General features: G+C 43.3%; 1 protein-coding gene across 12 annotated transcripts in view; it reads left to right on the top strand.

Moving 5' to 3' along the window:
* ATP10B (ATPase phospholipid transporting 10B (putative)) overlaps window positions 1-21,308 on the top strand; it is a 220,287-nt gene that overhangs the window by 154,036 nt on the left and 44,943 nt on the right. For 5 of the 12 annotated variants that reach the window (XM_017833907.1, XM_017833912.1, XM_017833910.1 and 2 more), the window contains 4 exons: window positions 12,637-12,775; window positions 17,590-17,732; window positions 18,750-19,033; window positions 20,041-20,235. In XM_017833907.1, coding sequence (XP_017689396.1) covers window positions 18,765-19,033; window positions 20,041-20,235 — 464 coding nt within the window. In that variant the 5' untranslated portion in view covers window positions 12,637-12,775; window positions 17,590-17,732; window positions 18,750-18,764. Of the gene's footprint in view, window positions 1-8,458; window positions 8,546-12,636; window positions 12,776-17,589; window positions 17,733-18,131; window positions 18,258-18,749; window positions 19,034-20,040; window positions 20,236-21,308 lie in introns of those variants that run through there. The other 7 variants (XM_017833906.1, XM_017833905.1, XM_017833908.1 and 4 more) reach the window with 4 other exon arrangements.

The raw sequence follows: 21,308 nt of genomic DNA, 5'->3' as shown, positions 1-21,308 counted from the left end.
CTCTAAACAAATCAAGAGAACAGTAACTGAATCATTCTTATCTGCAGCTTTTCCTAACTGCTTGATCTGTCATTTAACCTGGCATTTTTGTTAAGTGCCATTTTCCATCTGTATCTGTAAAACTGTGACTGTGTTTTTCAAGTTATTTCAGTCAGAGAGCTTGAGGAAAGTCATACTGGATAACATGAAAAAAGATATTCTCTTTTCCCAGGAGGATGAACAGTGTCCATGTATGACATAAATCTACTGAGACACAAATCTTCGTGTCACAAACCCGCCTGGGTGTCACCCCTGTCATCTTCCCTTACACACAGGCAAGTGCAATGGAGTTTTTGCTTAAAAGGGCCATTACTGAGCCTTGTGTTACATTTCAGAGCAAAGAAGTTCTGTGCATCAGAGCAGCATGGATGAATGCCCTGAGAGATGCTCAGGAAAATGGAGTGGCAGCAGCTCCAAAGATTGACCTGCTGGCAAGTTCCCTTCCATTGCTCAGAACCCCCTTCTTCTTCTGCTCCCTGAGAACTAAATAGGGAGCACAGAGAGGAAGCAGGAAAAGGTCAGGAAAGGTGCTGTGGCCAATCTGTATCTTAGTTTCTCATCTCTGTTCAGTGTTCTGATCCCTGCAGCCAACAGGAGGGAGTGTGTTCTCAGTGATCCCCACCAGGGCAGCAGTTTGCTGAAACCTGTGCCCCAGAAACACTGCTGCAGACTCAGCCTCTTGGCTTTACCTTTCTTCTGAGCACGTTTGGGCTGCTGTCAGGTGAATGATGGTGAGGGACTAAGGTAGGACAGATCCTTCAGAAATCCTTCCTTGGGAAGGTGGCAGATTGTCAGGAACTTGCCTGTGACTCCATCCTGGCTCTGTTGCAAATCTGCCCAGGAGTTCTCAGCAAGAGCCACACGTTGCCAAGAACACTTGAAAATAAGGCTTAAATTATAGTTTCCTGATGTCCTGAAACGTCTGGCAGTAAGTCCTGCTGAAAGCACAACCTGTGCAGTCAGAGGTGGCCCTGCAGTGCCCTGTGAGTTCTGGGGCTGACCTGGAACACCAGGAACTCATCCCAGCACAGAGTGGCAAGCACACCAAATGCTGCTGCTGGGCTGTGACAGGCACTGCTGTGCCCTGGGGGCTCAAACACGAGCCCCTGCCCAGCCACATTCACAGTGACCTGAGCAAGGTCTGACCCCCAGGGCTCTGCAGGGCAGGTGCTAATGGAGAGCTTTGGGGGTTTGCTCTGGCAGTGCCACCAGCAATTTTTTTGTTCAAATGTGTTGCTTGGCTACAAGTCCTTCTTTCCTTTTGAAAGCTCACATAAAAATCTAAACCAACATCTCTGGCAGTGTTGGCTGCTGAAAGAATATATTGCTTTGCAATCAGGAGCTTGAAAATGAAAATGTCCTATAAAGCTTTGCTTCCTTGCCACTTAGCCTGTTCAAAGCCTTGTGCCACCCTTTAAATAAAACCTAATAATAAACCCCAGCTGCAATAATTGATGCAGAAAATCACTCAGCATAGCATTCTGTATTTATTGTTTGTCTTTTAGTGGCACAGACACTGTTAGTTTTAGTGGACTTGATAGCAGTTCTTCCAAGTAAATAACATAACTGCATCATGGCTTCTTGCTGTCCTTAACCTTTAACCTGACTTTGCCATCACAATTTTTTAACATGGGCTGTCTTAAAAGGATTGGCTCCTTTCCATCAGGGTGTGCTGGGCAGTGAGGAGGCAGAGGACAGAACACACCAGCATGGCCATGGCTGGTTCCTGCCTGACAGCTGGGGATGTTCAAGGAGCAGAGGAAAAGGTTTCTGCCAGGAAATGATGAGAGTTGTGCTGCTGTACTTTGAATAATTTATTCAATAGGCCTGAGTGTGGCTGTGGCTCTTGTTTGCTGACAGTCAAACAACAGCTTTAAACCCCTGAACTATTTATTTGGCACTTATTGGGGCGTGTGAGGTCGGCTTCCCTTCTAATCCTTCCCTTCTAATCCTTATCCTTGCTTCCAGTCCTGCAGGACCAGCTCAGCCCCTGATGCAGCTTTGACACCTCAGCTCCAAGGTCCCTTTGGAGCCCCTGTGTCCCTTCTGTGCCCAGGGGGACAGAGCTGGGCTGGCTGCAGCTCTCACAGCCTCTCCCATCGAGTTGGGGTCACCAGTCCTTGTCCAGCCCCACAGAACTGTGGTACAGTGGGAGATGGACCCTCTCAGGCAGAATTTTCACACATCTCAGGGAGTTTAAATGAAAAATTCATAGTGTTGCCTTTGCTGACCAAGCCTATTCAGACCATATTCTGATCCCAATATACACTTTCAGATTGATTGTGTCCATTAACTGAGCTTTCAATTAAACCCCGACTTAAATGTTTAGCTGCCAGTTTCAAAAAGGCCTTGGTTTAGTTAAGCATAATGAAAATGGTGTCAAAGGAGTTGTGTTAAAGACATTGTTGCAGGTAATTTTTGAATGAAAACAAATGTCATACTTTCCTGAATGTTAATTTTGATTAAATCCTTGAATCCAATAAAACTACTCTGAATCACGCTGCTGAAGCTTAACTACTTTGTGTTGGAAACAATGCAGGTGTTCCACTTCTGGTGCAGTAGCTAATTAGTTTAACAGCCCTAAAACATGTAATAAACTGATAATTAAAAATAAGGCCACACCACCCATAACAAACTAGGGACATATTATAATCTGGCTGCAGAAAAGTTTGCCTTTTAGTCTGTACCTCTCTGGAGCACGAGTGGGTCCTGCAATGCAGAGAGAAAAAAGAGTACATGGTTCCTTCTCCTCCTTTTCCTACTGCCTTGTATAACTTCAAGTGGCTCTAAAAAATAAATATTTAAGTTACTTGAATAAAAGACTGTAACCTTCAGGTCATGCCCACCTCTCCCACAGCACCTGCAGTTTATATTGTGTTTAACTGACTCAGTTGACTGAAGGAAGGAGTGCAGTGTGAAATTGGGGAGATTTCTAAGTATGTTCATCAGTTTAAACTCTGGACATCCATAGTGCTACAGTAATAATGGATGGTGCTGTTTTTCCCAGGATATTTAGGAAATTGTTATTTATCCTTTGCTGGATATTTACACCTCCTAAGTGTAGATACTTAATTTAAAGCATTGACCTTGTAGATTTATTATTTCCCTAGGCAGGAAATAATTAGAAGAGACAGGCTCCTTGTGTTATCTCAGACAGATTCTCTCAAATCATCCTTTGTAAGACTCTCACCTTTCCTTTTGGCTAAAGAAAGATTGGAATGTGAATATGGATATTTGGGCAGGCAGTATCTCCCTAGAACTATCCCAATCACACAGAAGAACTGGTATCCTTGTCAGTCTTTAGTCTGCCCATCTCTGAATTTCCTAAAGAAGTACCTCTGGTGCCTCTGTCTTTGCAGATTTGCAGAACCTGAGTGGACAAGGCCCTGCGAAACCTCCTGTACCTCTGAAGTTGGCCCTGCCCTGGCATGGGGGTCTTGTCCAGTGTAAATTATTCTGTGCCTCTAAACTCAGCAGCTCAGGGTGTAACCTCACAAGAGTTTCCTTTCAAGCTCTCAATTCAGAACAGGTTCATCCCCTGCAGCAGGAAAGTGAAGGAGAATCCATAAATCTTATATGTTTATAAATGATACAACTGTTATTCTGATCTTGATAGCAAGAAGTGTTCTCCCAGTGTCTGCCACATTTTCCCTTAGGAATCTCTGGCTTTCACTGTTACTCTTGGAGCTCTCCCCTTTCTTTGAGGTACTCAGAAAGCAGCAAAAATCCCTTATGCTCTTAGTGAGTGAGAAGAGGGAACAGTTGAGAATCTGGGGAGGGTTTATTTGCTCTGCATCTGCTGTGCTGTTCTCAGACAGTGCTTGGATACTCTGGGTGAGCACCCAGAGCACAGCAGGGAGCAGGTGAAGGGACCTGGGTGGGTCTGAGGGTGCTGACAGGGGAACACTCTGGTCCCTCCAAATGCACAGTGTGGAGAATGCAGGGGATGCAGGAACACAGGCTGAGAGCACGTGCCCAGGGGATTGTAGATGGCCTGTTGAGTGCTGAGAACACAGTTTAGAGTGTCTCATTGGAAAGATGTGATTCAGTTGGCACTTGTTTCCAGCTTCAGCAGCATGTCTGGAAACAGAAAACTGCTGTGAGTCAAAGCAGGGATCTAGAGAGATGGGAACTGAGAGAGAAAGTACCCATCTGCTGGAGCTGTCAGAATGTGTGAGGTTCCCCAGGGGCTGGATAAATAAAGGAGCTGTCTGGGTGGGAGCTTTGAAAGAAAGCCAGATGGCTGCAGTTGCTTGTAAGAAAGTTGATATGCCAAATAACTTTTTAAATCTCTAATGTGTGAAAAAGGTTTGGCCCTTGACTTCAAAGTGCCAGAGTGCTTGTCACGCTGCCTGGTGCTTTTCTGGCTTGTGTTCTGGCTGTTCTCCCTCCCAGCCAGCGGGGTTTGCTCCAGCCATCCTGCAGACAGCTCGTGAGGTACCTGCTGCTCATCCTGAGAGCTGCCTGCCAGTCCTGCTGCAAACGCTGGGGCTGTGCTGTTGTTTGGGTTGGCAGCAAATGGAGAGTTCAGAGTTGTGTGGATCTGGCTGAATTGCAAATGGATAATTACATTCTGCCCACCTAAATTTCCCCTTCCAGCTTTTGGAACTCAGCTGCTCAAAGCCCTTATGATGGTGTCACTCTGCTCTTAACTGGTCACCACCTTCCACTGCACAGGAACTGCATTTCAGTGAGGGGCGAGGTGACCTTGTGTGTATTGTGATATCCCCATGGAAAATTGAAAATCCATGTAAAAACTGCAGTTTTCCTGCAAGCCTCACCCCAGCTGCCCTCTCCTCAATGATACGTTTCCTGTACTATGTGCTTGTAAAGTAGTTGCCTCTAGTTTACCTGGAAATATTAATTTTTCAAAGTTCTTCTATCATACAGTTACCTTCTGCTGTTTTGGCAATAAGTCTTAGTTACCTTTTTCTTTTTTTTTTAATCATTTTTTTATAATGTGCAAGGCATCACTGGCCTTTGTCCTCAGTGTTTAAAGTGACCTGAAATTCAGGGATGAGAAGAGATTGTTCCAGAACTGGAGACCCCCTGCAGAAGTTCCCACACATCCAGGCTCTGGCCATGATGTTGAGTCAGAACATCTCATCAGACAAAATGAAGCAGCACACAAGTGGGTAGATCAACATCAGCACAGTCAGCACTGCAGGAGATTTTGTCACCTCGGGGCTGGGCCATCCACATGGTGCCTGAATCCCACTTCCCCATTCCCAGGGCCATCTGAAAGCTGGTGCTGGGGAGTGCTGGTGCTGGGAGTGCTGGAGCTCTGTGCTCTGGTGCTGGGTAGTGCCAGGTGTGGGTATTGAAGGCTGAAATTATACATGTTCTCCTATATTTAACTGTAATTAAGCAGACACTTGAGTATCCATTCATCTGGTTTGTGCTTTTTTAGGCTTGCCACCATTCAGTAAACACATCTTTTTAGCTTTAGTCTTCACATAAGGTATATGCACAGGAGTGATTAAAAATGTTAAGCTGTGCAAGGTTGAGTTCACATTAATCTTGTGGAAAATGTGTTTTGATGCCATTTCCACCCTGTCTCCTGCAGTCTTCTCTAAAAATGAAAAAAAAAAAAAAGGCTGTTTAGGAGAATGTGTTCCTCCCTGGCAAAGAAAAGAAAGAGGAACAAATCCTGTGCAGCACATGGGAGAGCTGCAAACTTGCTCTCAGCTTTTGCAAACAGCACCGTAATGAGGCTCCACTCGGAGATCTGTAGTAAAAAATGGTCTGTGATGTTCCTGCCAACAGCACCACGTTCCCTTTCAGGAACCTGGATGGTGTTTGTGCTCTGAGGCTTTGGAAAAACAAACAAGTAGTTGCTTGAGCAATGCAGCTTCCAAAGCCTAGCTTAGGGCAGGAGGGTTCAGGGCTCCTGGTGGGATCTGCAGAGGGTTGGGGGCACTTGCACTGCAGCCCCTCTTTGGGGCACTGCCCTGGGGGGCTCTGCAGACTCTCACTCTTGTTTGCACAGAAGTTGTGGAGTATTACTGTCTCAATTTCTACTTATTTGATTCAAAATTTCCTGCTGTGGAAAGAAAAGGGGAATGATGGACAGACTGGTACCTTAATACCCCGTTTCTCTTTGCATCCAGGCTACAGAGAAATGTTGGCCTCAGCAAAGTCTACAGCAGGGCTGAGCAGTAAAGCTGGTTTTGTTCACTCCTATACTTGTTATGAGGAGTCTCTGCCCCTGGCCCCTCTACAGTGCAGTTTAGTTCAAAGGTACAACTGACTTTGCTTTAGCAGTGACAAATACTGGAAGCCCAGGAAAATGCAGGGTCAGAGGAGATGTGAAATCAATGATACATCTACACTTATTTTGGGAAAGCTACTCTGTTGTGTGTAATATATCCTGAAATATCTTTTGGGCACTTAAGGCATGCACTTGGCACATGAATTGGTTCACATGTGGTTTGAATGCGGTATATCCTTAATTTTTCTGTAGACAAACTGCAAAAGACAGTGGCAGTGCTGTCCCTGGCTCCTGACACAGTTTGCATCAGTCATTTCATATCTGCAAACCTCACACAGAATAACCACACAGCTCCCGTAGGCCTCTCTCATTCTGCACTTAGGACTGTGGTACAGCTGCTGAGGGATTTAATAGTTTTCAAGTGTGGAGGGTTCAGCTGATTTCCCCCAGTGATGGAGCAGCTGCACTGAAGCCAATTCAGCTTCAAGAAAACAGCCCTGAGTGTGACCTGCATGTGGTTCTTGTAATACTTGGAACATCTGGGAGTTCTAAGGCTGGGAGCTTCAAAGTACAGCTTTGGAACAGCAGATGTTTTCACCGTGCTCCAGACAGGGAAAATCATCCAGCAAGAAGGGAACAGTGGATGTTCTGCTGCCATTCAGTCACTGTGTGTTACTGGGGTCTGTATTCTGCTCTAGTACTCCCACATTGCTGTCACTTAATTATAGCCCACTCTGCCTTAGGTCTCATTTAGGTTCCAGGTTATGTTCAGATTTGTTTTGTTTTGTTTCTTCTGTTTGTTTGTCCTGCTGCCCTCCTCAGGGCCCTTGGAGTTGTACTTGAGCAGGGGAAGTGTTGATGCTCAACCTCCCACAGTACTTATTTGTTCACTGAGAGTGTATTTCTGCCACAGACAGTCTTGTCACCAGATTATGTGATTTAATAGTTTGCAGGACCTGTAATAATGAGGCAAAGTAGAACTGGCCAACATGGTGCATCTTCCATTTCAACCAGTAGGTGAAGCTGAGAACATTTATTGGACAGAATTACTGCCTCCCTGCCATTAATAAAACTGAAGGTTTTGGGTAGTGCTGCACAGTTATTTCTCCCTGTGAATTTATGAGGGCATTCGGGGAGAGCTGTTTTTCTTCCCCTGGTTCCCTGTGCCTGCAGTGAGTGATGGTTGTGCCTGTGAGGAGAGCACAGAGCAAACAGTTCATAACTGAAACTGCCTCCAGGAGAGCTCTGTTGGGCAGCAAAGTGCTCTAATGGAGCAGCAGCCAGGGTGGGCAGGCTGTAAAATAAATGCATTGCTACTTAAAGACTTGTCTGCACTCGCTTTATACCTCACTTGTGCCTGATACAGGAAATATTTGCAGTAGAGGTATTTCTGAGCTTCTTCTCAGGCAGTTCTGCTCATCTTCAGTGTGCTCTGTCAGTCACCTGCTGCTTCTGTGCCTGTCCTGGTAATCCCTGCAGTGCTGCACGGTGAAAACAACCCTAAAGCTGGGCTGTGAACTAGTAAACTTATAAAAGAGATGTCCAATTCTACTTCTAGTCTTGCACACTGCATAAAAGGAAAGATTCTTACTATGTTTTGTTTCTTACCCCACATGTACCAGAGAGGAAGTTTTAGTTTCTGTGGTTCAAAAAGGGCACCTTCTGGGTCCATTAAGAAAAAAAAAGAGAAGATTTTAATAAATTTGTGTTCCTAGTCTAAGTGAGTAGAAAAGTGTCTTTTTTTTCTATTAAAATCTGTAGAATATTTCCCTAAGGGCGACAAGATAAATATACTGTTTGCACTAAAACATTCATTTCTAATAAATGGCCCTGACCTACTTTAATGCTGTTACATGTGTAATTGGGGCAAACTAATGTGTTAATCTTTATTTTAAAATGGGAGTGGCCTGCAAAGCTGTAAATACAGAAACAAATATATAGGAGATAGAGCCCCAAGTCCACAGTGTCTGCCTGCTGTTTGTCTTTAAAGTGTTCTGCTCTTAAAATTACAGCTGTGAGTTTGTTGGGCTCTGGGACTTGTAAAGTGCTCTGCTGATGTGGGTTAACCCAGCACAGTCTGCACAATTCTACATTTTTACAGGCAATAGTTTAGTGTAGAATCCTATTGGGATGAAGTGCAAGGCTGGGACACTGGTTCCTGAAGTTTTATCCATGCTGGGACACTAACAGTCATTTTTCTATTTGCAGAATGGGTGGTTCATTTACATCAGCAAATCTTTACAATGACCACCTGGCTAATGGTTGCAAAACAGACAGAGGCCTTTAAATGAAGTGGTAAAGTATTAAACTATTTCTTGTGCTGCTCTTTTGTTGATTAGAGCCAGAATCATTTGATGTGTTTATTGACACTGTCACTGCTCACCAGTTCAGTTGTGTCCTAGGTGATAAATTAGGGTTGTACAAACTCCTTGGCACCCCTTTCCACTGAAAAATCACTGAAATGCATTTTCTTTTGTAACCTCAGCTTGTGTGCTGCTGTTCTTTGGGTACCCATCCATGTACAGCACACCCTGGGACAGCCTTGAGAACAGCCTCATGTTGGTTGTACCACTGAGCTCAAGAACCAGCACCACCAGCTGGCAGTGACCTTTGCTTGGCAGGAAAAGGTGGAACTCCCTATAGGATAGTCTTGAAATTGGCTTTGTTTCTTTCAGATTTCTGTAGGAAATCACCCTGAGTGTGTCTGTATATGCTATATAACTGTATTTTATGAAATTATGGGTAATATGTTTTAGAAGAGACCCCGACTTTATTTCTTGGTGTTATAAAATCAAAAATTCTATCAAGCACATACTTAATATTGGAAGAATTTGATAAAAGGATTGACAAGTGTTACTAGGAAGTCAGGTTATGCAATGTCATGCCCCAGATTAGGAACACTGACACTTCAGTTTTAAAAACAGCTCCCTTTTCTCTTAGCAGGGGCAGTACAGCTCCTTGGGGGAGAGGTCACAATTAGCTCTTGTGAACAAGGTTCTCAGGGTGTAGGCACTGCCTTTCATGCTGGTGTTCCCTGAAAAAGGGGCTCAGGTCTGACAGATTCCTTGGACTGTTGTGTAATGGCAGGATTGACAGACGTGACCTGTGGGTTTTGTCCAAGGGGAATCTACTCCTGCAAATAGTTTCTTTTGCAGAATTCACATGACAAGTAACAAACCATGTCTTGGGGCGCTGCAGTGCAGTGATGAATGAAGAGATGCTGTACCAGACACAGAAATAGATGATTTTGCCGAAAGACTTTGTCTTCTGCTGCCAAGAAAAGCTGTGAAATTGCCGTGCAGGAGCTGCAGGGTCAGCCTGGTGCAACAGCAACTCCAGATTGGGGTTGTGTTTAACCTTCACCCACTCGGGCAACGTCTCACTCACGTTATCCTGAGGAGCTGCAAATGTGTCACCGTCACTGCAGGGCTGGAACTCCCAGCACCCCTATTTGGGTATTTATAACTTCACTGTGTGCTGAGGGAGTGAGGAGGGACAGCAGGAGCAACACAGCACTCAAGGCAGAGACAGTAATTAAGAATAGAAAAGAAGAAGGAACACAATGTAAGGGTTTGAATCTGTCTCTGAATTTAAAGGAGGTTCATTGTTCACAGCAGGTCACCTGGGCTTACACAAGATAACTAACAAATGAGTAAAATTCCAGGAAATCAGACTGACAACTTCCCAGGCTCATGGTATTGCCTGTTCAAAGCAAAGCTGTTAAACAGTTATGGTTTCCATCATCCACTTCGGGGTCAGAGCCAAGCCCAGCTCAGTTAATAACTGGAGATGAGTGAGTCAAGTGCCCCAGTACCAGCAGGTTGTAACCACCTTCAGGGGGAAGATATAAATTACAATCAGGTGCTCTTACAAGCAAAACCATCAGCTTGAAATCACTTCAGTAACACTGTACTAGGCTGCTCTGACAGGAACACCACCTTGGGATGCAGGGGTGGAGAAGCTCTTCCACACACTCTGGGACCAGTTGTTACAGTTCAGGGTTTGTTGGGCAGACTTGGCTGTAGGTCTCTCCTATGTCAACAGTATAAGCAAGAAGAGGATGATAAGACCCTTTTTCCTCTGACTCAAGAACAGATTCATGCCCCAGTGCAATTTCAGTCGAAAATGTTGTATGTGAAAAGTCAACCTAGAAGTGGATTTATTTCACCATCAGACTCACACAGCATTTGTGCTTATTAATGCTTTTTGTTGTGCTTGACTTTGAATGTCATCTGGTTTGGGTCAAAATGAAATGGAGTACTTTGAATAACCAGTCTTTCAATTTGCATCAGAAATCAGCCACCCTCCTACTTTACAGGCAAGCAAAAAATATTTGCTGTTTTCATTGAAACCTTGGCTACAAATCATCAGAGTGCCTGTCTGCTTCATGTTCTGCTCTTTAATTACAGAGTAATTAAAACCTGAAATTTGGGCCAGTGTTTGTGATGGTATAAAGTTCTACAACCAAAAAATAGCCCTCAGAACAGATGAACAAAACCAGCTTTGCATGAGTTAGAATTTAGTGTCTTAAATTCTTGGGTATTTTGGAAATGAAAGAATTATAGCAAAAAAAAGAGTTTGCTATTTTTCATTTAAGGCTATTCTTCAGAATGTTTTCACAGTCTGATACTTATCATTCTGCTTTAAAGGCACATTTCAGACTTAAGTAATTTTGAACAGAATTAAAATTTCCTCCTTTCCATTGATTAAGTAGTAATTAACAATACAGGTTATGATAATATGGTCTCAAATGTTGCAATCAGATGTAAGTGAAGATCAAGTTTGGAATTTAGATTTCTTAAATTCCTTTTGGGTTCAGTCTTAGCATTTGCTGCTGTGATATCACTTTGATTCCACTCTGCCTCTCATTTTTGGAATCAGACACCTGGTTGCTCATTATCATGATGATTTTGCACTCATGCAAAGACTGCACGAGTCATTTGCTGCAAAGCAACAAAAAAACAAGCCTGGGAAGTCTTCAGTGTGCCAGAGGCACATCTTTGCTTTTTATCTTAAGGATTTTGTTTTCAGACCTTACTGAAAACACAGAGCTTGAACATAGATTGGGAGAGGGAGTTTGACCTTCCAGAGATTCTGATGAGGAAGGATCTGCCCCCAGAGTGAGGAAATGCTCAGAGAGGGTACCAGCGTCTGTTAGACCCAAAATTGTGCCAGTGTGGAGTGTTACAGCCCTGTGCCTTCCGTGACACCCTGTGACACCCTGTGCCTCCTGTGACACCCTGTGCCTCCCTCAGCCCATTCTCCTTGGCCTTGCCTGGTTTTATACAGTAACTGCTGAATAACAGAGGTGCTTCATCAGGCCTGGCCCAGTTCTGTTTAACAGTTCTGCTCTTTACATGTAATCCCTGTGTGCTCTGAATGCAGCCTGAGTGAATGGAGAAAATGAAGTTTTCTGAAACTTTCCTAGATCTCACTTTTTTAATGTGCTTTTGAATCTCTGCCTGTGGTCCCTCACTGCAGCACCTCTGATATTCTGTAAAGACACAGTTTCTGAAAGGACTGGGTTAAGTTCTCTTGCTTCATGTATTTTTCTCCAGGAATAAGATGTGACATTTCCCAAAATTACTTAATAATTGCTGTTCCCTCCAAAAGGTCTGGCTTGGGTCACCTTGTAGGACAAACCCAACCACCCTTTGTCGCTGTGGGACACTGTAGACCACTTTTCTCTGAATTCCTGCTTCAGGAAGAGCCAGACTGGTTCCAGTAGATTGAGGCACCTGCAATAATTTGCAGTGTGAGTGGAGCAGCTTCACCCTCTTCCTAGCACTGCCCCTGAGCTGCTCCAGTTACTCATTGCTCTGGAACAAGGTGACATTTCTTCAGGTAAATGTTGTATCTCTGTGACCTGGCAGAAGGAGGAACAAGGAAGATTGCAGAGGAAATGAGATATAGGTAGAATATTGTGGTTATAAACCTTTCTAGGAAAACTAGCCTTGACCTGGCATAGTGTAAACTTTGGTCTCTCAGATTTTTTTACCATGGGTTTGGGGGGAAATACTCTGCCAACAAGGGAACTTTTGTATTAGACTATTTTGTGGCATCATAAAATAGTTTCTGTTGTATTATCTTATTTTACTATCTAGTTTATTTAAATGCAAATATGTGCATCCCAATTACCTTGTCTATGGAGAATGACAGTACAGGATTAAAAAAAAAAAAAGAGAGAGAGAGGGTTGTAGGGAATCTTGCTACTGCTTTTAAAAAGGAGTTGCTGCTTCCAAGGAGCACTTCACAGGTACATGTTATTATTATGCATTTTGTGCTCAGCTTCTTTTATTTCTGGTGGTCTTCCAGGCCAAGGAAACCTGTGAGCAGGAAGGGGGGATCAGCTTCCTGCACCTTAACCTGTGTCCATCCTCCCCCAGTTCCCATGGTCCTCTCAGGTCTCCTGGTGTTCTCCCTGTGCTTCAACACTGCCAGGAAGGAGTGTCTGGACTGAGGGGATTTTCACATCCTTCTTTCAAAAGTGTCTGACAAAAATTGCTCTGGACAGAACCAGAACAGGTTTGTGCTGTGCCCACCCCTGGTTCCCCAGCCCAGGTGTCACTGGATGTTCCCCCAACAATGCTTGTGATTAGATCCTGATAGAGCTTTCCCTGGATCTTTGACTGACATGGAACTGTGCCCTGGTGCATTGGCAACCTTTTTAGCCACTCTGCTTTTTCTTTCCATTCACATAAATAAGTAACTATTCTCTTTGAGGCACTTTAACATTCAGATTTGGGGAACTGAAATTAGAGTCAGCACATTCTGACAAAAACATAGTTGCATAAAAGGTTTTTACATATAAAGGATCTTCTGGTCACTTTCCAGTTTATTTTCAATTTTTCTGCTTCCTTTTGGAATTTTTCAGCATTGCTGAGTTCCCACATGAACATCTGCAACATAATTTTGATCCTAAGTGCTTTATAATCATACACTCTATAAATATTAGATTGTCTTTTAGAGGCCACTTCACTTTGATTTTGAATATTAAGTGGAACAAACAAAAAAAATTATTGTTCAGACAATTGCTCTAATTTTGGTGTCCTCATTTCTGGGCTAAAATGTGACTAAATTCTGCCATTACTGGAGTTTGAAACACATGGTCTTCTAATTAAGTAGTGTGCAGGACCACTCAGAGAGCTGGAGATAGAGGCATACATTGGATTGAAACAAATATTAGTCTCTTTTCAGGAGCAAAAAAAGACTTTTGAATAGCCAGATGAGAGCACAAGGGAATGCTTCCCCAACCTGCAGCAATGGGAATGTTTCTCATGTGTTATATTCAGGAAAACAAGAGAGCAGTGCACAAAGCCCCACACAGACAGAGATGCTGGTCTGGATGGGTTTCAGCTTTCCAAGGAAATCTTTGCTGATTAAAGGAGCTCCCAGCACAGTGGCTCTACAGTTTGCCTCACTTTGCCTTTCCCTGACCCTGACCTGCCCCCCCCCCTCCATCCCTGTCTCTGGGCTTTCCCTTTCCCCAGGATCTGGCTGGAGGTGACTTATCCCAGGGCTTTGCTGAGGCCACCTGGTTGTGTCTGCCCTGGAAGTTACTTTGCTTCTGCTGAGTTACTGCAGTCACACCTCATTTATGTTTTGGAGGGCTTATTGCACTCTGTTACTCCAGTACTGGTTTTAGGTTGTTCAGGACCCAAAAAGAAAATTGATAACTGGATCCAAAATTCTTAAATACTTTTAAAATCCTTAAAGATGGACTTTTCCCAACCATGTTTGAAGTTTACATGAAAATATATATGCACATAAAACCTTTTGAGGATGTGTAGTGGAATTCACTGCCACAGGAAGCCTCAAGAAAAGCCATGGAAACCACAGCCCTGGCTGCCCTTTCAATCTGACTCTCCAGGTAGCACCTTGCCATTCTGGGCTCTGTAAAAGCTCTGTGCAAGTCCCACTTCCCAAAGTGTCCTCAGCTGCAGAGGTGAGGGGGCAGAAGCAACCCCCCCTTGGAAGGTGGGAATGGTGCAGGAGTTACCTCTGCCTGCACTGGGAGAAGTCCAGTGGCCCAAATGTCCCAAGAACAGCCCCCCAGAGCTTTGGGTGTGCTGGCAGAGGGACACTCCTTGCACCAGCCAGACCATTTCAGTCTAATTCTATTTAACTGAGCACATAATGTGGGAGACCAGAGCAAGCTCCACACAGTGGAGTCAAACACAGCACCCAGCATTACTGTTTGCAAGCTGGAAACTTCCTTCTTGAATAATATCTGATAATCATCCTTGTGTGCATGACCTGGATGTCAGCATATGCTGAGAGCACATCTATTTTCAAACCAGTCTTAACAAGCCAGCTGCAGCCCTGGGGAAGAGTGTTGTGCCTGAACATGCTCAAGCTCCAGGAAAGTTCTGCATCAGGCACTGAAATCTGGTCTGTCCTCGGCACAGAGCCTTCTAATTAACCTATTATTGCAAGATTTTGGAGTTTATTTCCAGAGGAGAGAGAATCTAGTCAAGACATGAAAAACGTGCCAGTGTAATTCAGTAATAGGGGAGTGAAGCCCTGTGGTCTAATGACACACCAGATTTATGAAAAGCTCTTTTCTGTGTATCCCTCACAAACACAAACTTGCACTCAAACCCATTAGATAATTGTTAATCCATATGACATTTCTCTTGTTAGTTGAATGACAACAGTCTGCATTGACCAGCTTTTTTTGAATGAAGTAGAATTTTTGAGCACTTTTTTAATTCTACAACATTCTTTCATACTGCAAGTATTATGTCTCTAATTTGAAAGGCTGAAGGATAATTTTAGGCTATGGTCTGTATCCTGCTAATCAATGTAATTGCCTTCCTCTTTCTTCCCAATCTCCTTTCCTTTTTCTGGTAGTCTTAACCACAAAATACTTTCTCTGAACTGTGACTGAGGAAGAGTTTCTATACAGTACCACCAAAAAATGAAAGACATTTCTAGCAGGTAACTACAAAGCAGATAAAGAAGTTTGTGGCTGAAATGTCTATAATACTCACTTGGTACTGTTTATCTCCTTGGCCAAACCTTCCCTGGCAAGGCTCTTTTGAGTGGATGCCACATCATCCATATGAGCATCAAGAAGAAAAATCATTGCTGCTTTCTTAGGAAATAAAATAAACTAAAATTTTTGGAATAATATTTTAGACAGGACTTATGTTATCTTATGTCTTCTTGCCTTAGAAGTGAAGATGTAGAAGTGAAAATATCAGCTTTTCTTAGTTGTGGTTCCTGATGATGCACATATCTGCATCTTAGTGCTGATTCTGTTGTCACAGTCCTGATTTGCAAAAATAAGCTCCACCCTGTCTGAAATTTTGCCCTCAAGTTCAGAAATACCCAACCAGCTTTTGAAAATGAGATACAGACCTTGCCTTTCTTTGATAGCTCTGGAAGTGACTGCTTTGTGTTGCTGCCTTCTGCAGCTGTTTTTCCTGTGAGCAGGATTGGTTTTCTTTTGATGTGGATCCATCGTGCCCTTTGATAAACAGCACAGGAGGCACGATTGTGTAAAGACCTTTGTGCACACACAGGAGGGACAGGATTCCTCTCTCCAGCCTCTCAGGTGTGGGATGCAGAGATCTGAGCCTGATGTTTGGCAGGAATGAGGCAACTTCAAAAGAGAGAAAATTGTTTTCTTACTGCTGCCTTCTGATGAGCTTTCTCTTCTGGTCAGCAATACCTTTTTGTGTACAAGAGTCTTCAGAAGAGAGAGAGCACTTGAATATTCCTGAAGTTTGTGTCAGAACCAATCCTTCCTTGCTGACAGCACCAGCACAGCTCTCCAGTGCAGTTCTGCTTCTGCCACAGAAGGGGAAAGTTTCCTTTAGGATTAGAGGAGATAAAGCACCCCGAGGGAGGATGCCAGTCATACAATGGAAAACTGGGAAAGGCTCTTTGCAAGATCAACACAGGGATGCAAGAGGAAAACTCCTACCATCAGTGGTCTGTTGCAACATCCCTCTTTCAAAAAGTATTTCCCAAATACTTTTGCTGGCTTACAATTGCAATACTTGCAAATGGAAGATAAACTCAAAGCATTCGGGGATAAAAATACCAAATTCTAGCAACTGCATGCAAACTTCCCTCTGATTTCTTACTTGTTAAATCTCTTAAAAAGAAAGTTCACAACTTGTATAAGAATGCCAAGTTCCCAGTATAGTATGACATATATAAAATAATTTTAAAATAGGCATAAGCCTGCCTGAGAAGGCTGGAGCCAGAGGAGTATGAGGTAGTTTATGTGGGATGAGCAGAACCATCTGAACACTGTGGAATCCACACTTGGAAAGGGCTGGCTGTGATTCCTTCTGCCTCTGCAGACCCACTGTGCCCTCCAGCTCTTCTCCCAGCAAAAGGAATATACCTTTATCCTGTTTCTCTCAAGTTTCCAAGTGTGTTCACGTGCCCTGTGTAATTTATGTTATGGACACAGGCAAGGGCTGCCTGTGAAGGGTTATCAGGGTGCAGGTAAAGCACCAGCACAGATTTCCCAGATGGTCAGGGCAGACACAGAGCTCCAGTCTTATCAATGGGGGCAGTTCCATTCACTGATTAAATGCAGGAAGAAGGAAATAAAAGAGACTTTCCAAACACAAGTGGTGGCCTTTGGTTTTAGAAGGTGGAGTTAACAACTCTGATTGCAGTGGATCCATCCCTGCTGTGTTCACTGCACGTGCAAAATCCCCCCAGAGACAGGGCAGGGGATGGCTTGTCACCAACAGGAGCTTTTCCAGAGTGCCACTACAAAAGTGTCAGGCAAAATATGTCCCTTCCAGCAACAGCATCATGCACTCTTTTTAGCAAATACAAGTTGGATGTTTTAATCCATATGTACATGGCAAAGAAAAAATTGTTTAATGACATTGTTCCACTGAATTGCCTGATGATACCAGATACCAAAGGGCACCCCAGGTTCTCCAGAAGGGATATGTCAGTCCTCCTTTTGTTGCTAAGAAGTTGTGACTTTTCAAGAGCTGCCTGACAACTTTGTGAATGGTACCATTTTAATTTGCAGGGTATTGTTCAGTTCACTCTTTCACCAAACATCAGAAATCTTGAAAACTTTCTGGGACATACTTTCTTCCATAGTTTTGTGGGAGAGGTGCAAGGTTTTCATGCTTTCTTTATTGCTCACTTTCCAGAGATTTTGCTGAAGCTTGTGAAATAATGTGAGTGCTCATCCAGCCTCCTGTGCTAACACCAACTCACACATTTCCCCTCTCACATCTCAGCATATCTGGGTGTGTAGCTGACATTTTTTTGTGTGGCCAACTTACCTTTGCTATAAATAGATTATAGTTTAATCACTTGTATGTTGCTTATCTTGTTTATCCCAAATGCAGGAGTTCAGGAATTGAGACACCAAGACATGTTTAACTTTCTGCCCCTCTCTTGATGCTGCAGTAACTCCACTGGACAGTTAGAAAAGTGACAAAAATTGGGACCGTGGGAAGGAGCACTTTTCCTAAAAGGAAGAATAAAATAGGTAATGGTCTATTATAATTTTATATAATGAATTTTGTATAATGAATAATAATATATCTCTGTGGGTGTGGAAACTTTGAGGGGCATCTACACAAGGAGGGAGAGGACTTATCCTAGGCTGGATTGCACTGATGTTTTTCTCCCTAGAAAACCAAATGGGAAAACTGTGTCTGCCCTGTTGGATACTGCCCACAGTCCATCCCTCAGGAATGGAATGGAAAGAAAGAGGGCAAAGAGGTTCTGGAAACAGAAACTTCCCAGCAGACTGGAGGATGAGACAGCAGCAGTTTGTGACTGTCCAGCAGCAGAGGGGAATGGTCCTGGCCGTTCCTCTTGTGACTCACCTGAATAATTCCTCCAGGCTGCCTCCCACTTATTAGCTTTTGTGGCTTTAAGGACACAGAGGGTTCTTTTTGTCCCCCTTGGTTTCCAGGTCTGACAGGTGCTGAGCTGCTGTTGGGCTGCACTGAACTCTGGCATTTTCCATTCAAACCAGGTTCCTTTGGAGACTCTGGAAAACTGTTACGTGAGTGTAAATGAAATTAGGATGCTGCTGCAGTTCTTTATTGTCTGAGCTATTAACATTCAACACCTGAACCAGTCCCTTTTTAAGTAAGAATGAACAGGAAAGGGTATTGTATGAAAGTCAGACGTTTGAAGAAAAATGCCTGAGTAAATTTGGTGGCACTTTATGACTGAGAAAAATGATGGAGAGTTCGTGATGGAAAAGCCATTGTTCCCCTCTGATAAATTGGCTTTGTCCACGTTAGTTTGGTGTTATAACACATGGAAAATAGATTTTGGATTATTTTTCCCCCCAGAGATAGAAACAGATTTTTCCATATTGAAGATTTTGTTGTTTCTTTTATTCTGTGCATTCTCTGAGCTCGGAAGCTGAACATGCAATGCAGGGAGCAGGAGGATTGTTTGTGGTGTTAAACCTCTGCTCACAGACACCAAGTGAGTTTTCTCCAGAGTGGAACTGTTTGTCAGTGCTTGTCATGCCTTTGTCTTGCAGCCTGACCCCCTGGCAATGGCTTTCTCTGTGGACTCGGCTTGGTACCGTTGGCAGCGTCTGGGAGCTCCATCCCAGGCTCCATCAGAACCCACCCCACTGCTGCTTCCTGGCAGAGACAAACCAAAACTCAACCTGAACAAATGGAGGGTCGTCTTTCCTGGCAGTGGGAGACAGTGGAAAGATTGGAAACAAGCTTCTACCTTTTATTCTGGAAACGGGATACAGACCACAAAATACACGTGGTTCACTTTCGTGCCCCAAAACCTTTTTGAACAGTTTCACAGGTAAAAAAAATCGTTCAGTGATCCATGAGATTCCAGGAGGCTCTCTGAAACAGTGATATTTGAGAGCAATGGAGAAGGGCCATGTGTAGTGGCCACAGGACTAACACTTAGGTGGTGATTATTTGTAAGCAAATGTCACTCAGTTCACACTGAAATGGAGGATTAAAGCAAGTAAACACTGGCAGTGTCTGACACTGCTGGGACCAGTTTCTTGTTTGAATGCTGGAACAGTTTTCTTTGTAAAAATTTCAAGTTTTTATTTAAAAATCCCTCTGGTTTCATAAACTCTTGATTTTTAAGAACACAGAAAGGATTCATTGGATGTGTTGAGAAAATATTGTAGATTTCAGCAGCTCAGTTTTGATATCTTTTTAATGTCATGAAGTGACTCTCTCTACCAACCCATAGACAGTATAAATGTATGTGCAAGTGCAGGTCAGCTTTCTGTGCTCATTTCAAATTATGTACCCCCTCAGCAGAATTAATCATGTCAAAAAGATGCCCAGGGAAATATCATTATGATAAAGAGAAATGAAAATTGTATATTCATCTCTAGCCTTGAAATTTTCATTCTGTATATTAGATTTACACATTCATAATTTGACCTTCCACTCGTGGAATCCTTCAGGGATTCCTGACCAGGGCATTTCATTCATTGGTTTGGTTTTTTAAGGTTTCTTTGGCTTCTGTTTGATTTTGTGCTTATTTTCAAGACTGAGGCAGTGGGGGGTCATTAAAGACCTTGGAGCTCCTGGTAAACAGTGTTTGTAAGATGTGGGGAAATGGAGTACTATACTATAATAGTACGAAAATGTATCTCACAGGCTCCTCTGAAGAAATAATTATCATCTTGGTTAAGCAACTGATTAATTCATTCTGGAGAAAGCAAAAGGAGGGCATAGGAGTGGAATGATTAATGTTCCTTTGACACAAAATGGGTGTTGTTCATTAAGGAAAAGACACATTCTAATTTCTGACTACTTTTAATTTATTTTCTCCCTTTTCAGGCTGGGCAATCTTTGCTTCTTCTTTCTGGTGGTTCTGAGCTGGTTCCCACAAGTGGAAATCTTCCACAGGGGGGTCACTCTGCTGCCTCTGGTTGTGGTGCTGCTTCCCAGCATGATTAAGGATGCTATTGAGGACTACAGAAAACACCAGTATGACAAGACAATAAACTCCTGTAAAACCAGGGTATATGACAAGTAAGTAAACAAAACCGATTATTTTCCCTTGTGTTTATCGGGGTGGAAACTGTTCATCTGGTTGTGCAGTAATTCCCTCATTGACCCTTTGGAGCACTGTAAAATTGGAAAAGCTCTTAGAAAAGATTTTTTTCTACCTTTAAGATGCCTTACTTATCTCACTGAAATCATCTCAGTATCACTGGAGCTTTGTTCCATGTCCCAGCAGTGTGTGCTGCTATACAGGTTTCCATTCCAAGTTTTCAAACCAGCTTGCCAACCCACACAACATCCTCTCCAGGGAGCAGAAGGATCTGGAGGAAAAATGAAACTTATCCAAGTCTGGAAAGGATAACTGGGGCTATTTAAAAACATGTAAGATGTTTCACACTGAACCCATTAATAAAGAATTAGTGATCAACAACATTCAAGGTGAATCACGATCAGGAACTGAAAAACAATTTCTAGGGCTTCCAGTAAGCAGAGGGATCAATAGAGGCCTGGCTTTGGGATGGTACAACACCTGCAGGGAGCTGTTTGCTCAGGAGTGACTCAGAAGGAAGAAATACTTTCATGTATGATTGTTATTGCAACATTTCGATTTCATCAGAGTTTCTTGTCCAAGCACCAACTTGACTTGAGACTGCTCAGCTTATCACTGTATAATGCAGTAGATAAGAGTTTTCATTTAGAAGAAGTTTAAATATTTAGGTCTCTTCCTTTTTTCACCTCCCCTTAAGACCAGACTACAGAGAAAAAATGACTGTGCTTTGCATACCTGTCATTAGCTCTCCTGGAAATTACATGTTCATGTGCCAGAGGCATGAGGACCAAAGGGGGAGAAGAAAAGAGAGACTGGAAGGAGTGACTGGGTAAGGGAGGAGGTTTTGGGTCTATCAGAGGAGAAGGGTTGGTCTGAGGGGCAGTGCAGGTACACTGCCCTTCACTTGCCTGTGTCTGTGTGTCATCCCCAAAGGTGCCAAATCAGAGGTTTGCTGGGTTTGGGGGGTGGGAGTTGTTGTTTATAATCCATGTTATGATCCATGTTATGATCATGAAAACAAGTAGTAGATAGAGGAAGTAAAAGAGAAATA

The sequence above is a fragment of the Lepidothrix coronata genome, unplaced genomic scaffold (genome assembly GCF_001604755.1).
Source record: "Lepidothrix coronata isolate B3197 unplaced genomic scaffold, Lepidothrix_coronata-1.0 Scaffold223, whole genome shotgun sequence".
Lineage (NCBI taxonomy): Eukaryota > Metazoa > Chordata > Aves > Passeriformes > Pipridae > Lepidothrix > Lepidothrix coronata.
Note: the sequence above shows the minus strand (reverse complement) of the source record. Positions and strands in the feature narration are given on the sequence as shown.